Source organism: Oncorhynchus kisutch, unplaced genomic scaffold (assembly GCF_002021735.2).
Source record: "Oncorhynchus kisutch isolate 150728-3 unplaced genomic scaffold, Okis_V2 scaffold1580, whole genome shotgun sequence".
In the NCBI taxonomy this organism is placed as follows: domain Eukaryota; kingdom Metazoa; phylum Chordata; class Actinopteri; order Salmoniformes; family Salmonidae; genus Oncorhynchus; species Oncorhynchus kisutch.
This window is the reverse complement of record NW_022263525.1, coordinates 34,025-51,490: the sequence shown is the minus strand read 5'-3', so window position 1 is coordinate 51,490 and position 17,466 is coordinate 34,025. Positions and strand designations below refer to the sequence as shown.

Here is a 17,466-nt window from a genome sequence, read left to right as displayed (position 1 = left end):
ATTATTATGAGACAATGCTACACACAAGGGATATGCCATGACATTTGAACATTTTAATTCAATAAACTATCTTTGAATGTAGTTTTTTATGACATAAAGTACATCCATAGTAGCCTACACGGGTTCACGTGTGTGATACTGTCGGCCAATCAAAAGTGGCACCGTCTACACTCAGTGGCTCTGTGTGTAAGTAAGCAACGTGGGAGATCTCTAATCAATGCAAAATGGAATTAAAATGACAGAATTTAGTCAGTTAAATGAGAGGAGTAGGCTACAACTACCAGAAACCATCAGGTAAGTTGTTGTTTAATCTGAATGGAGTTGTTGTAGACACAAGGCGGGAAGCACAGCAAAATAACCTTAAGTACGTTTAGCCTAGGTAGCTAGCTAGCTGGCTAATATAGCTGGCTAACATAGCTAGCTTCTTTAGATTGATTTGATGCATACAAGACAGGCACTACCAGATGGGATGATAGATAACCTATGGAATCTACAAATTTGTTTAATTAGGTCTGTATGGCTACTCTCTCTCTCTCTCTCGTAAAAACTCACTGGCACCTGCCAATCACACACGCAAGCAAGCGGGACGCAAGTAGCACAGGCTGCACAGCAATCTAATTCCCAAGTTTAAACACTCGACTATTCCAGATATCTCCCACAAAAAATCATGATTTATTCGAATAGTGAAATTATTTCAAATGCCCATCCTAAAATTAGATATTAAAGAAGCAGGTGCTTCTACACAGGTGTGGTTCCTGAGTTAATTAAGCAATTAAACATCCACATCATTCTTTGAGTCAGGTATAAAAATGCTGAGCAGGCCATTATTTTGGCTACCATAACTATCCCCCTTAGGATGATCATTCCCCCATCCACAGGGCACGAGTGGTCACTGAATGGTTGATGAGCATGAAAACGATTGTAAACCATATGCCACGTCTGTCTCAGTCACCAGATCTCAACCCAATTGAAAACCAATGGGAGATTCTGGAGCGGTGCCTGAGATAGTGTTTCCACCAACCATCAATTTCTCATAGAAGAATGGTGTCGCCTGCCTCCAACAGAGTTCCAGACACTTGTAGAATCTATGTCAAGGTGCAGTGAAGCTGTTCTCATGGTGGCCTAACACCCTATTAAGACACTTTATGTTGGTGTTCCTTTATTTTGGCAGTTACCTGTAGGCACACACTGGCTAGAGAGGTTGGAGTTTAAGCCATACTTGTCCGTGTGTTATTCTATTGTGTGATGGGCTGTGGTGCGGTACAGGGCCGTAAGGTACCGTACCTACAGGAGGATGGAGGACAGAACACTGGCTAGAGAGGTTGGAGTTTAGCCATACTTGTCCGTGTGTTTATTCTATTGTGTGATGGGCTGTGGTGAGGTACAGGGCTGTAAGGTACCGTACCTACAGGAGGATGGAGAACAGAGCAAAACATTCTGCTTTAGAAGAGTTTCTCCCAAAATAAACAAAAACAGAGCAAATATCTCAAAAGGGAGAAAGGTTTCACAGTTTTTCAGAAGTTATACCAGTGGCTTAGTAGTCTCGTGGGAGTAAACTTGACTCATACAAAAGAAACCTGACAGTCAACATTTCAAACCTCCACAGCATTTGCAACCAAAATAGGATTGTTTTTAAGTTGAATATCTCCTACAGTGATTTAACTTCAAAACTACCTGTAATGTTTTGATCTGTCCTCCATACCTGCTCTCCCCCCTCAGTCACACTCATTCAGTGGTTGGTTAGTGTATTTGATTAACACAGGTGGGTGGTGTGTGTAAGCCCTCAGTAAGTATCTGTTTAAACTGTCTGTCCCCATACGGGGGGGGGGGGGGGGTCCTGATGGTGTCCATGTTATAGTTATCCTCTCTGGGTTATTCCTCTGTCCAAGGACCCTTCATCCCTTCTCATCACCCCATTCTTCCTTCCTCTTCTTCTTCATCTCTGTCCTTCACCACAGCTGCCGCCCCGTATAGGTCGGGGGTGCGGAGGGGACCTGTGAAAGGGAGGAGAGGGAGAAAGAAATGGGACGTCAGTTTGGTAATATACAGTGTTTGAAATTGAGAGACACCTATGTAAACACACACACACACCGCACACACACCACACCACACGTTCCTGATAAGAGGTTACATTTTGAATGTTGCCTGTATCACATCTTCAAAACCCTTCTTTCCTCTTTATCTTCCTCTTCCCTTCTCTCTTCCTCTCTCTCTTCCTCTCTCTCTTCCTCTCTCTCTTCCCCTCTCTCTTCCCCTCTCTCTTCCTCCTCCCTCTTCCCCTTCTCTCTTCCTCCTCCCTCTTCCCCTCTCTCTTCCTCTCTCTCTTCCCCTCTCTCTTCCTCCTCCCTCTTCCCCTCTCTCTTCCACCTCTCTTCCTCTCTCTTCCCCTCTCTCTTCCCCCTCTCTCTTCCTCTCTCTCTTCCCCTCTCTCTTCCCCCTATCTCTTCCCTCTCTCTTCCCCTCTCTCTTCCCCTTCTCTCTTCCTCCTCTCTCTTCCCCTCTCTTCCCCTCTCTCTTCCTCTTCTCTCTTCCCCTCTCTCTTCCTCCTCTCGCTTCCCCTCTCTCTTCCTCCTCTCTCTTCCCCTCTCTCTTCCTCCTCTCTCTTCCCCTCTCTCTTCCTCCTCTCTCTTCCCCTCTCTCTTCCCCCTCTCTCTTCCTCCTCCCTCTTCCCCTCTCTCTTCCAACTCTCTCTTCCCCTCTCTTCCCCTCTCTCTTCCTCTTCTCTCTTCCCCTCTCTCTTCCTCCTCTCTTCCTCCTCTCTCTTCCCCTCTCTCTTCCTCCTCTCTTCCCCCTCTCTCTTCCTCCTCTCTCTTCCCCTCTCTCTTCCTCCTCTCTTCCCCCTCTCTCTTCCTCCTCTCTTCCTCCTCTCTTCCTCCTCTCTCCCTTTTTTATCTCGATTCAGTCTCAACAGCTAATCCTGCTCTTTATGCAGGAGAGAGCATCATTTCCAGAACTCCCCTCCTTTCCCTACTACCTACTAAAGTACATTAATACCACTCTGATGTAGGTGGCAGGTCTATGAGCATAATACTAGGAGGGAGACCATTTGGTTCACAGGTAAACGTTCCCAGAGCTTTAGCTGGGCGGTGGCTCAGTGATTTCTGGCTGTTTTCTAGTTCCAGATTCTGTACTGGCAGGTGTCAGAGCAGAGACTGGGAGGGAGCCATTTTAAAACGTTCCCAGAACGTAAGCTGAAAGTTGGCTCAGCGATTTCTGGACGCGTGGCTCCAGACTCTGCCAGGTCAGCAATGTTTATTTATAGCGAGGTGATTGGAGGTTAGTCACATGCGCTAGGGAGCTCACCCAACCATCCTGGGGCTATAAAGGGCGTGACTGGGCCAGGGACACAGCTGCATCACTCACACTGGAGAGATGGCTCTAGTCTGCAGCCCAGGGAACCCACTCCCTCATTCGCGCACACACACACGCACGCACGCACGCACACACACACGCACGCACACACATTCTTGCGCAGAATAATCATTTGAGTTTGTATACCTGTGAATGGTAGCGTGTGACAGGGGTGTAAACGTGGGTGTAAATGTGTGTGTGCTCACTGCCCAGGTGAGTGAGAGTATGTTTCTATATATGTGTAAGTGTCTACACTGCTTTCTTGCTCAGGATCATAATCCGAGTTTGAATAGAGGTTGTGAATGGATGTGCAGCGTGGTCGGATGTGTAAACGTACAATATGAGAACTCACCGCTCCCCCATTCAGGATCATGGTCATCTCAGTGGGCTGGTACACGTTGCTGCGGAAGGGGGCACTGGGTCTGGGCGCTGTGTTACCATTATGATGACCTGCACTCCTCAGACCTGGCACAGCAGAGGAACAACGATATTCTCTTATTCTCTTCTGCAAACACATTCATTCATCCATTCTACATTAAGATCGACACAGGAACAGATGACTAATCTGTACTTTTAACACACACTTTTAACACACATGCTGTACAGGTACTGTTTGTACCACGACAAGAACCACTGCTCTTTTTAACCCAGTATGGTAATATCACTATGTCACTATGTCCTACATCCAACCCCATACACAGAAACATGCATGTAAAACCTCAGTAGCGCTGTACTGAGCTTGAAAGCATGAATTTTACATTTTGAAAGTCAGTCTCTTGTTACCTGCAGTGTTTTCGTCAAAGCCGTAGCCCTGGTTCTCTGGAAACTGCCTGTGTGAGAGGGGGATGTCCTCGTCGAAGCTGGTCTCCCTCATGCGGGACGGAGCCTGGGACGTGTCAAAATAGTCAGGGGCAGAGGGTTGTGGCGGGGAGCAGAGACAGGAGTGTGCCTCGGGCACGGCGTGGAACAGGAGGAGGAGCCAACCCTGTGCCACCAGTGCTATCGCCAATGCTGGATCGTCCCAGTCCGGGGACCGCCCCAGCCAGGCGTTACCGTAGAGATAGAAGCCCACCCAGGCAACCCAGAGGAGGAGGGACAACAGACAGGCGGAGAGGAGCCAGACCGCGTTACAGCGCCACTGCCGGGTCTTCCCACAGAGAGCGAAGGAGGCCGCCCCCAGCGCGGCTAGCAGTAGCGCAAGCACATAGCTACAGGCTAAGGAGAAGTCCAGAGGCAGGTACTGGCAGGCCGCTCTGCCCTCCCTGAGCACCGTGAGCAGGAGCCACTCGGCGGCGATGATCCCTTGAACGGCGCTCAGCCCCAGTGCCAGGCCGGTCAGAGTGCAGCCCCCCGGGCTCCGGCGCTCGCTGCCCAACCTCCGGAGCCGCACACCCTGCACCAGCAGACAGGAGAAGCACAGGGCAAAGAGCAGGCCCCAGAGGGCACGGCGCAGAAGACACAGCTGTTCGTCACGCTCGATGAGGTAGGCGAAACTGAGGCCGAACAGGCCCAGGATGCCCAGGAGCAGGAGGAGAATGGGTCCCACGCCGCTGCGCTTCTCCGCCTCGCTCACATGATGTAGTCTGCAGAGGATGATCAGGCCCAGTAAAATGGCAGCCAGGGCGCCGCCGGCCGCTGCAGATTCGACCGCCACGCCCCAAACAGAGTCCAGGTCGCAGAGGAGGGTGTAGGGGCGCACCAGGCCCCAGCCACACCCCCGGGGCACTGCCAACGTGTCCTCATCAGGGTCCTGGGAGGAACCACGCTGGACCACGGAGAGGAGGAGGAGGAGGACAGGGAAGAACGCCATCTCTAAGAGGAGGAGGGAGGAGAGAGGGTAGAGAAACAGTCATTTCTGGATCAAAATGTGACAAGTGAAACAAAATGTGACAAGTAAATCGTCTACTGTAAATCTGGCTGTGTTTTTTTATGAAACAAGTGATCACTGTGTGAGTGACAGTGTATGTACATGGAAGCGTTATCCAACGGCACACACACCCACACCCACACTTCCTGTATCCGCAACAACAGGAGCACAGTGATTCTCTCCTTCCATCCTGTAAATGGCCAGAGGTCAACACACAGCCAAGAGGCTCCTTACCAACATCACACACTGATAGCTTCAACATACATACACTGACTACACCAATGCATGCATGCACACACACCCACACAAATGCATATAGACACACACAGAATGATGAGCATTAACTAGATATTTCCAGAACAAGAGCATTCAAGTAAACAAACCATTCATATGGTTTTACCATGAAGCTGAGAGTCGGAGGTTGGAAATGTACTTGAAATGAACATTGAGTTACTAGTAGTCTTTATAACATCAGTATCCACAGACAGAGTCATACTCAGAGAAAACACTGCTCACTGTCTGAGCGGACACGGGAAGGCATGTAGAATCATATCAGTGGAGGCTGGTGGGAGGAGCTATAGAAGGTCAGGCTCAATGTAATGGCTAGAATGGAATTAATGGAACAGAGTCAAACATCAATCAAATTTCATATCAAATGTAGTTACATCAGCCGATGTCACAAAGTGCTGTACAGAAACGCAGCCTAAACCCCAAACAGCAGCAATACAGGTGTAGAAGCACGTGGTTTCTATATGTTAGATGTGTTTGACTCCGTTCCATTGCCTCCATTCCAGCCATTACAATGAGCCTCCTGTAGCTCCTCCCACCAGCCTCCACAGGATCATATATATATCAGGAATAGAAGAACAGGGATCCTCCTGTCCAGACAGAGGAGCTGACAGCATCATGTTGTTTAGGTAAGACACTGAGACGAGGCATATTGCATAGGTAAAACACACACACACAATTAAAGTGAAGATCTTCAGAAAGCACTGACAGCCAGAGTAGGGCAACTGAGGAAATCAATATCACCTCACAGTGACTGTCTGTTTCTCCATCACATTAACTCCCTATCCCATTCTATCCTATCCCATCCTATCCCATTCTATCCTATCCCATTCTATCCTATCCCATCCTATCCCATTCTATCCTATCCCATTCTATCCTATCCCATTCTATCCTATCCCATTCTATCGTATCCCATTCTATCCAATCCCATCCTATCCCATCCTATCCTATCCATTCTATCCTATCCCATTCTATCCCATCCCATTCTATCCTATCCCATTCTATCCCATCCCATTCTATCCTATCCCATTCTATCCTATCCCATCCTATCCCATTCTATCCTATCCCATTCTATCCTATCCCATCCTATCCCATTCTATCCTATCCCATTCTATCCTATCCCATTCTATCCTATCCCATTCTATCCCATCCCATTCTATCCTATCCCATTCTATCCCATCCCATTCTATCCCATCCCATTCTATCCTATCCCATTCTATCCCATCCCATTCTATCCCATCCCATTCTATCCTATCCTATCCCATTCTATCCCATCCTATCCCATTCTATCCTATCCCATTCTATCCCATACCATTCTATCCTATTCTATCCTATCCCATTCTATCCTATCCCATTCTATCCTATCCCATTCTATCCTATCCCATCCCATCCCATCCTATCCCATTCTATCCTATCCCATTCTATCCTATCCCATCCCATCCTATCCTATCCCATTCTATCCTATCCCATCCCATTCTATCCTATTCTATCCTATCCCATTCTATCCTATCCCATCCTATCCCATTCTATCCTATCCCATCCCATTCTATCCTATCCCATCCTATCCCATTCTATCCCATTCTATCCTATTCTATCCTATCCCATTCTATCCTATCCCATTCTATCCTATCCCATCCCATCCTATCCCATTCTATCCTATCCCATTCTATCCTATCCTATCCCATTCTATCCTATCCCATCCCATCCTATCCCATTCTATCCTATCCCATCCCATTCTATCCTATTCTATCCTATCCCATTCTATCCTATCCCATCCCATCCTATCCCATCCTATCCCATCCCATTCTATCCTATCCTATCCCATCCTATCCCATTCTATCCTATCCCATTCTATCCTATTCTATCCTATCCCATTCTATCCTATCCTATTCTATCCTATCCCATCCCATCCTATCCCATTCTATCCTATCCTATCTCATTCTATCCTATCCCATCCCATCCTATCCCATTCTATCCTATCCTATCCCATTCTATCCCATCCCATCCCATCCTATCCCATTCTATCCTATCCCATTCTATCCCATCCCATTCTATCCTATTCTATCCTATCCCATTCTATCCTATCCCATTCTATCCTATCCCATCCCATCCTATCCCATTCTATCCTATCCCATTCTATCCTATCCCATCCCATCCTATCCCATCCCATCCTATCCCATTCTATCCTATCCCATCCCATTCTATCCTATTCTATCCTATCCCATTATATCCTATCCCATCCCATCCTATCCCATTCTATCCTATCCCATCCCATCCTATCCCATTCTATCCTATCCCATCCCATTCTATCCTATCCCATCCTATCCCATTCTATCCTATCCCATTCTATCCCATCCCATTCTATCCTATTCTATCCTATCCCATTCTATCCTATCCCATTCTATCCTATCCCATTCTATCCTATCCCATTCTATCCTATCCCATTCTATCCTATCCCATCCCATCCTATCCCATTCTATCCTATCCCATCCCATTCTATCCTATCCCATCCCATCCTATCCCATTCTATCCTATCCCATCCTATCCCATCCTATCCCATTCTATCCTATCCCATCCCATCCTATCCCATTCTATCCTATCTATCCTATCTCATTCTATCCTATCCCATCCCATTCTCTCCAATCCCATTTTATCCTAATCTTCCCTATCCCTTTCCATCCTATCCTATCTCATCCTACCCTATCCCATCCCATCCCATCCTCCTATCCCATCCTACCCTATCCCATCCCATCCTCCTATCCCATCCTATCTCATCCTACCCTATCCCATCCCATCCTCCTATCCTACCCTATCCCATCCCATCCCATCCTCCTATCCCATCCTATCTCATCCTACCCTACCCCATCTTATCCAATCCCATTTTATCCTTATCTACCCTATCCCGTCCCATCCTACCCTATCCCATCCTACCCTATCCCATCCTATCCTATCCCATCCTACCCTACCCCATCCTATCCAATCCCATTTTATCCTTATCTACCCTATCCCATCCTACCCTATCCCATCCTATCCCATCCTACCCTATCCCATCCTACCCTACCCCATCCTATCCAATCCCATTTTATCCTTATCTACCCTATCCCGTCCATCCTACCCTATCCCATCCTACCCTATCCCATCCTACCCTATCCCATCCTATCCTATCCCATCCTACCCTATCCTATCCTACCCTACCCCATCCCATCCTACCCTATCCCATCCTACCCTATCCCATCCTACCCTATCCCATCCTATCCTATCCCATCCTACCCTATCCCATCCTACCCTATCCCATCCTACCCTATCCCATCCTATCCTATCCCATCCTACCCTACCCCATCCTACCCTACCCCATCCTATCCAATCCCATTTTATCCTTATCTACCCTATCCCGTCCCATCCTACCCTATCCCATCCTACCCTATCCCATCCTACCCTATCCCATCCTATCCTATCCCATCCTAACCTATCCTATCCCACCCTACCCTATCCCATCCCATCCTATCCTATCCTATCCTATCCTATCCTACCCTATCCCATCCTACCCTATCCCATCCTACCCTATCCCATCCTATCCTATCCCATCCTAACCTATCCTATCCCATCCTACCCTATCCCATCCTATCCTATCCTATCCTATCCTATCCCATCCTACCCTATCCCATCCTATCCTATCCCATCCTAACCTATCCTATCCCATCCTATCCTATCCCATCCTATCCTATCCCATCCTAACAAAACAAACACACATAAACAAAACAAATACACACAAGACGATCCCTCATAAGTCTCTAAAGAGACAACGAACACACTGTAGGATCAGTATGTAAGGCTGTATCTAAACTCACAAACACACACACACACATTCACACTGACACACCAGCCTGTTTTTAAACCAGCCTAGTAACAGTCAACAACATCTGTCCGTTCCCTTCACGACACATCACACACTGACCTTTCAGACATACTTCCCTATCTGCCTCATACAGTCAATAGCACTGCATTCATTTTAAACCATCACCACGCGTCACTCTAACACACACAACCACACAAATACAACACAGACCCTACACAACCCTTTCACTCTGTTCACACTATCATGCCCACCCAAACCAAACTGTGTTGGCTAACATAACAACACAGACCCTACACAACCCTTTCACCCTGTTCACACTATCATGCCCACCCAAACCAAACTGTGTTGGCTAACATAACAACACAGACCCTACACAACCCTTTCACCCTGTTCACACTATCATGTCCACCCAAACCAAACTGTGTTGGCTAACATAACAACACAGACCCTACACAACCCTTTCACTCTGTTCACACTATCATGCCCACCCAAACCAAACTGTGTTGGCTAACATAACAACACAGACCCTACACAACCCTTTCACTCTGTTCACACTATCATGTCCACCCAAACCAAACTGTGTTGGCTAACATAACAACACAGACCCTACACAACCCTTTCACTCTGTTCACACTATCATGTCCACCCAAACCAAACTGTGTTGGCTAACATAACAACACAGACCCTACACAACCCTTTCACCCTGTTCACACTATCATGCCCACCCAAACCAAACTGTGTTGGCTAACATAACAACACAGACCCTACACAACCCTTTCACCCTGTTCACACTATCATGTCCACCCAAACCAAACTGTGTTGGCTAACATAACAACACAGACCCTACACAACCCTTTCACTCTGTTCACACTATCATGCCCACCCAAACCAAACTGTGTTGGCTAACATAACAACACAGACCCTACACAACCCTTTCACTCTGTTCACACTATCATGTCCACCCAAACCAAACTGTGTTGGCTAACATAACAACACAGACCCTACACAACCCTTTCACTCTGTTCACACTATCATGTCCACCCAAACCAAACTGTGTTGGCTAACATAACAACACAGACCCTACACAACCCTTTCACTCTGTTCACACTATCATGCCCACCCAAACCAAACTGTGTTGGCTAACATAACAACACAGACCCTACACAACCCTTTCACTCTGTTCACACTATCATGTCCACCCAAACCAAACTGTGTTGGCTAACATAACAACACAGACCCTACACAACCCTTTCACCCTGTTCACACTATCATGCACACCCAAACCAAACTGACTGGCTAACATAACAACACAGACCCTACACAACCCTTTCACCCTGTTCACACTATCATGCACACCCAAACCAAACTGACTGGCTAACATAACAACACAGACCCTACACAACCCTTTCACTCTGTTCACACTATCATGCCCACCCAAACCAAACTGTGTTGGCTAACATAACAACACAGACCCTACACAACCCTTTCACTCTGTTCACACTATCATGCCCACCCAAACCAAACTGACTGGCTAACATAACAACACAGACCCTACACAACCCTTTCACTCTGTTCACACTATCATGCCCACCCAAACCAAACTGTGTTGGCTAACATAACAACACAGACCCTACACAACCCTTTCACTCTGTTCACACTATCATGCCCACCCAAACCAAACTGTGTTGGCTAACATACAACACAGACCCTACACAACCCTTTCACCCTGTTCACACTATCATGTCCACCCAAACCAAACTGTGTTGGCTAACATAACAACACAGACCCTACACAACCCTTTCACTCTGTTCACACTATCATGCCCACCCAAACCAAACTGTGTTGGCTAACATAACAACACAGACCCTACACAACCCTTTCACTCTGTTCACACTATCATGCCCACCCAAACCAAACTGTGTTGGCTAACATAACAACACAGACCCTACACAACCCTTTCACTCTGTTCACACTATCATGCCCACCCAAACCAAACTGTGTTGGCTAACATACAACACAGACCCTACACAACCCTTTCACCCTGTTCACACTATCATGTCCACCCAAACCAAACTGTGTTGGCTAACATAACAACACAGACCCTACACAACCCTTTCACTCTGTTCACACTATCATGCCCACCCAAACCAAACTGTGTTGGCTAACATAACAACACAGACCCTACACAACCCTTTCACTCTGTTCACACTATCATGCCCACCCAAACCAAACTGTGTTGGCTAACATAACAACACAGACCCTACACAACCCTTTCACTCTGTTCACACTATCATGCCCACCCAAACCAAACTGTGTTGGCTAACATAACAACACAGACCCTACACAACCCTTTCACTCTGTTCACACTATCATGTCCACCCAAACCAAACTGACTGGCTGAAATATTGTCTTTGCACATTGCATTGTTAGCATGGTTCCTGCAACTACAGAATGTTGGATGTGTACACAACCCAGCTTAGTGCAGTTTGGTTAGGCTCAGTAATGGGAAAAGCCCTGTGGTTAGCCTTAATTAGGTCTGGCTCATGGAAATAACCTGGGGTCGCTGATAGTGGTGGTGGGATCCAAAAGAGAAAAATACACCATTTTGGATTCATGAATGTTGGCATTAAACCCCTCCATCAGGGTGTGGGTTCGCTCCAAGGCAGCTTAGACTAATTCAGATTACAGACAGCTTTATGAGTGTGTCGAGGATATCTGGTGCAGCAAGGCTTCCAGCCACTGTCTTTATCTGTGCTGTGCTATATCTGAGCTATGCTATATCTGTTCTATGCTATATCTGAGCTATGCTATATCTGAGCTATGCTATATCTGAGCTATGCTATATCTGTTCTATACTAGATCTGAGCTATGCTATATCTGTTCTATGCTATATCTGAGCTATGCTATATCTGTTCTATGCTATATCTGAGCTATGCTATATCTGAGCTATGCTATATCTGTTCTATGCTATATCTGAGCTATGCTATATCTGTTCTATGCTATATCTGTTCTATACTAGATCTGAGCTATGCTATATCTGTTCTATTCTATATCTGAGCTATGCTATATCTGTTCTATGCTATATCTGAGCTATGCTATATCTAAGCTATGCTATATCTGTTCTATGCTATATCTGAGCTATGCTATATCTGTGCTATGCTATATCTGAGCTATGCTATATCTGAGCTATGCTATATCTGAGCTATGCTATATCTGTTCTATGCTATACCTGAGCTATGCTATATCTGTTCTATACTAGATCTGAGCTATGCTATATCTGTTCTATGCTATATCTGAGCTATGCTATATCTGTTCTATGCTATATCTGAGCTATGCTATATCTGAGCTATGCTATATCTGAGCTATGCTATATCTGTTCTATGCTATATCTGAGCTATGCTATATCTGTTCTATGCTATATCTGAGCTATGCTATATCTGTGCTATGCTATATCTGCTTCTAGGTGCCATTAATAGACAGTAATATAATATTTACATCAGTGGCAGTCGGTGCCATTTATGATTAGGGAGGACAATTTATTGGACTTATTTATATTACAGTATATTGGATGACTGTCATTCATATTCTATTCACCCAGCTCAATGTAACAGCAATAACTTTAGGCTACTAGCCTACATAACTCACATTTTCCCTATACCCATCATGAGGTTGCTACATCCTAGCCTATGAATGAAAATGTACAATTTAGATGCACAGGTTGATAGACAAATTGGAGTAATCAAGGTGACAGACAGTGACACATTCAATACCACCTTGCGCGCTCTTTCCTGCATCTAGCTGATAAGGGGGGAATCATTCGTCCAAACAGTTGCCAACAAGAGTTTCTATTGGACAAATTCCAGTAGCTTTATCCTCATTTCATTCCGTTTTCTTCCATTTAAGAAATGTTTTTCAACAGAATCGGCGGAATTAATACACCCCTGATCACACAGTTCACCTTTATAGCAGCCACATACAAACAGCAACATCACTTGCTTGTTGTTGTATAATTCCTTCTCGCATCAACACGTTCTCCTCCTCTCACCTTATCCCTTCGCTTGTGCACTTCAGTGCACAACCCGTCAGCTGTCTGTGGCCAGGCGGAAAAATCTTTCCAAGCTAAACCTTCATACCATATGTTACCATATTAGCTAACATCGTAGGCAACATAGCTACAAGAGCTAACATGTTAGTAAACCCGCTACAATCATGCAGTACAGTGTCCAACAAGAAGTTTAGCAGTTACACCGACGGGCCCTGGTGGCAATAAATTAATACAACCGAAAGCTTATCTTGACTTGGATGAGTTCCTATGTTGGATAGCCTTAGCCAGCTAGCTAACATAAATAGCATTCCTATCTTTGAGCCCGGTGTTTGAGTAGGCTAAATTAGCTAGCTAAGTGAAAAAAAATACAAAATATAGCTATCTCTCTCTCTGCTGCTTCTCCTTAATTTTTAAATAAATAAATTTGTTCAAAACTATTGTCTTTCTCTCTATTTGAGTCAACTACTGACCACATTGAATGCACTGCAGTGCTAGCTAGCTGTAGCTTGTGCTTTCAAGACTAGATTCATTCTAGTACTTATTTGATTTACACTAATGGGAGATTCTGGAGAGGCGCTTGACAGCATTTTCCACCACAATCAACAAAACACCAAATGATGGAATTTCTCGTGAAATGGTGTCGCATCCCTCCAATAGTTCCAGACACTTGTATAATCTATGCCAAGGTGCATTGAAGTTCTCATGGTGGCCTTATTAAAACACTTTATGTTGGTGTTTCCTTTCTTTGGAAGTTACCTGTAGGTAGAAGTTGTTCCTAACCACCCATTCATGGTCAATGTTATCGTTCATCAATTGGTTGAGGTTAGGAGTGGGAGCTGGGTTAAGGTTAGGAGTGGGAGCTGGGTTAAGGTTAGGAGTGGGAGCTGGGTTAAGGTTAGGAGTGGGAGCTGGGTTAAGGTTAGGAGTGGGAGCTGGGTTAATGTTAGGAGTGGGAGCTGGGTTAAGGTTAGGAGTGGGAGCTGGGTTAAGGTTTGGAGTGGGAGCTGGGTTAAGGTTAGGAGTGGGAGCTGGGTTAAGGTTAGGAGTGGGAGCTGGGTTAAGGTTAGGAGTGGGAGCTGGGTTAAGGTTAGGAGTGGGAGCTGGGTTAAGGTTAGGAGTGGGAGCTGGGTTAAGGTTAGGAGTGGGAGCTGGGTTAAGGTTAGGAGTGGGAGCTGGGTTAAGGTTAGGAGTGGGAGCTGGGTTAAGGTTAGGAGTGGGGTCTGGGGATACTTCTACCTTGAGCCCTCTCTTGCAGACAGACACGTTTCAAACCAAGGTCGAGTGTGTGTGAGGGACAGGAGGCGTGCTTGAGGTAAATCCTGGGCTCAAGGCCCACAGGGGTCACTGGGGTCAGGGGTGAGAAGTCATGCCTTGACACCCGACCTGCAGCTCTGACTGATTGGCTTGAAATACAAGTTGCACCTTAACCACAGATCTAGGATCAGATTACCTAACCTCCAATCCTGATCTTAACCATTAGGAGGGTGAGGAATTGCTAGATCAGTGGGCACCTGACCTGTAGCCCTGAGTGTCTGGGCAACAACAGCCCATATGTTTGCCATTGTGTAGGCCTCTCTGTCCCCTCTCTACATCTGTCTTTTTCCCCCTCTGTCCCCTCTCTACATCTGTCTACGTCTATTTCCCCCTCTACATCTTTCTATTTCCCCCTCTGTCCCCTCTCTATATCTGTCTATTTCCCTCTCTGCCCCCTCTCTATCTGTCTATTTATCTCTCTCTGCCCCTCTCTATATCTGTCTATTTCCCTCTCTCTGCCCCTCTCTATATCCATCTAGTAGTTCTCCAGCTCACACATTTTGGTTCCCAAAACATTCAGGGAACATTGTTTTTAGGCTGTGGGAATGTTCTATGTTAGCTGGGCTAATGTCCCAAGAGGCAATCCAATCAGAAATGTTAGTTCTCAGAACATTTTGGATAAAAATATGTTGGTTGTGGGAATGTTCTGTGTTAGCTGGGCGAATGTCTCAAGAGGGTTCACAGTCATTATTTAAGCAATGCTATTTTTGCATTTTTAAAAACACAGGACTTGTTTACGAGTTTGGTGCATTGTGATTTGCCAAGTATGCCCAGGGCTCAGAGAGTACAGGTGAAACCTTAAAGCCCTTTATTTTCCACCGCTGGTTACCACTGGTTTACATTAACAGCAATCAGCGCTTCCACAAGGATGAGTCAACTAAGCATGGCGTTAGCTCTATTCACACACACACACACACACACACACACACACACACACACACACACACACACACACACACACACACACACACACACACACACACACACACACACACACACATACACACACACACACATACGGATGTAAGGACACACAGACAGCTCTGGGTGTTGTGTTCAATCCTCACACAATGTTTTGTTCTGGCAGAGCCCCTGATAACCATGGTTACGCCCCATCTCTGAAAAGACAGGAGCGAGAGAGGGAGGACAGGACAGAGGGGGTTCACTCATCCCCACACAACCATGCAGACTGCTGTTTCCTCTCCCTCTCTCTCTGGCTCTGCTTTGTGACAGGGAATGAAAACTACATTGTGAGGCTGCAGTGTGGAGTACAGACTCAGAACATATAGTAACAGACAGGTAGTGACGCTGAGTTTCAACACACACACAGTACTGGAGAGAGATCAAGAGTGCTACATCACCATGCTCACTCCAGTCATCCATCCATCTATCAATTCATCCATTCATCCATCCATCTATCAATTCATTCATTAATTTACCCGCTCAACCAATCATCTATACAATCAGTCTTTCAGTCACTTCCTCTCTCACTTTCTCAGTCCCTCACTCACCTCCACACTCAGTCCCTCTCTTGTCCGTTCACTCACTCATTCCCACACTTACTTACTTACTCACTCAATCTGGCACAGATGGCTTCCACTCTGTGTAGGGGGACTGTCTGACAGGCTGGAGATGGTACACAGAGTACTGACAGAGACAACCACCCAAACACTCTCCCTCCCTCCCTCCCTCCCTCCCTCCCTCCCTCCCTCCCTCCCTCCCTCCCTCCCTCCCTCCCTCCCTCCCTCCCTCCCTCCCTCCCTCCCTCATATGAGTAATGTGAAGTAGAGCAGCCTTCCTTCCTCCATAGCAGAAAAAAACTTGTCTTCATCCCTTTTATCTCTCTGTCCCCTCTCTATATCGTCTATTTCCCTCTCTGTCCCCTCTCTATATCTGTCTATTACCCTCTCTGTCCCCTCTCTATATCTGTCTATTTCCCTCTCTGCCCCCTCTCTATCTGTCTATTTATCTCTCTCTGCTCCCTCTCTATATCCATCTATTTCCCTCTCTGTCCCCTCTCTATATCTGTCTATTTCCCGCTCTATATCTGTCTATTTCCCTCTCTCTGCTCCCTCTCTATATCCATCTATTTCCCTCTCTGCTCCCTCTCTATATCTGTCTATTTCCCTCTCTGTCCCCTCTCTATATCTGTCTATTTCCCTCTCTGTCCCCTCTCTATATCTGTCTATTTCCCTCTCTGTCCCCTCTCTATAGCTGTCTATTTCCCTCTCTGTCCCCTCTCTATATCTGTCTATTTCCCTCTCTGCCCCCTCTCTATCTGTCTAGTTCCCTCTCTGTCCCCTCTCTATATCTGTCTATTTCCCTCTCTGTCCCCTCTCTATAGCTGTCTATTTCCCTCTCTGTCCCCTCTCTATAGCTGTCTATTTCCCTCTCTGTCCCCTCTCTATATCTGTCTATTTCCCTCTCTGCCCCCTCTCTATCTGTCTAGTTCCCTCTCTGTCCCCTCTCTATAGCTGTCTATTTCCCTCTCTGTCCCCTCTCTATAGCTGTCTATTTCCCTCTCTGTCCCCTCTCTATAGCTGTCTATTTCCCTCTCTGTCCCCTCTCTATATCTGTCTATTTCCCTCTCTGCCCCCTCTCTATCTGTCTAGTTCCCTCTCTGTCCCCTCTCTATAGCTGTCTATTTCCCTCTCTGTCCCCTCTCTATAGCTGTCTATTTCCCTCTCTGTCCCCTCTCTATAGCTGTCTATTTCCCTCTCTCTGTCCCTCTCTATAGCTGTCTAT

General features: G+C 46.3%; 1 protein-coding gene across 3 annotated transcripts in view; it reads right to left on the bottom strand.

The window, feature by feature from the left end:
* Nucleotides 1-1,893: 1,893 nt before the first annotated feature.
* The window catches only part of LOC109888296 (G-protein coupled receptor family C group 5 member B), a 34,344-nt gene continuing 18,771 nt past the window's right edge, over nt 1,894-17,466 (bottom strand). For 2 of the 3 annotated variants that reach the window (XM_031818738.1, XM_031818737.1), the window contains exons 2-4: nt 4,135-5,163; nt 3,689-3,816; nt 1,896-1,994 (exon numbers count right to left, since the gene is read on the bottom strand). In XM_031818738.1, the coding sequence (XP_031674598.1) occupies nt 1,950-1,994; nt 3,689-3,816; nt 4,135-5,161 (1,200 nt within the window). In that variant the 5' untranslated portion in view covers nt 5,162-5,163 and the 3' untranslated portion in view covers nt 1,896-1,949. Of the gene's footprint in view, nt 1,995-3,688; nt 3,817-4,134; nt 5,164-17,466 lie in introns of all 3 variants that reach the window. The other variant, XM_031818739.1, reaches the window with a different exon arrangement.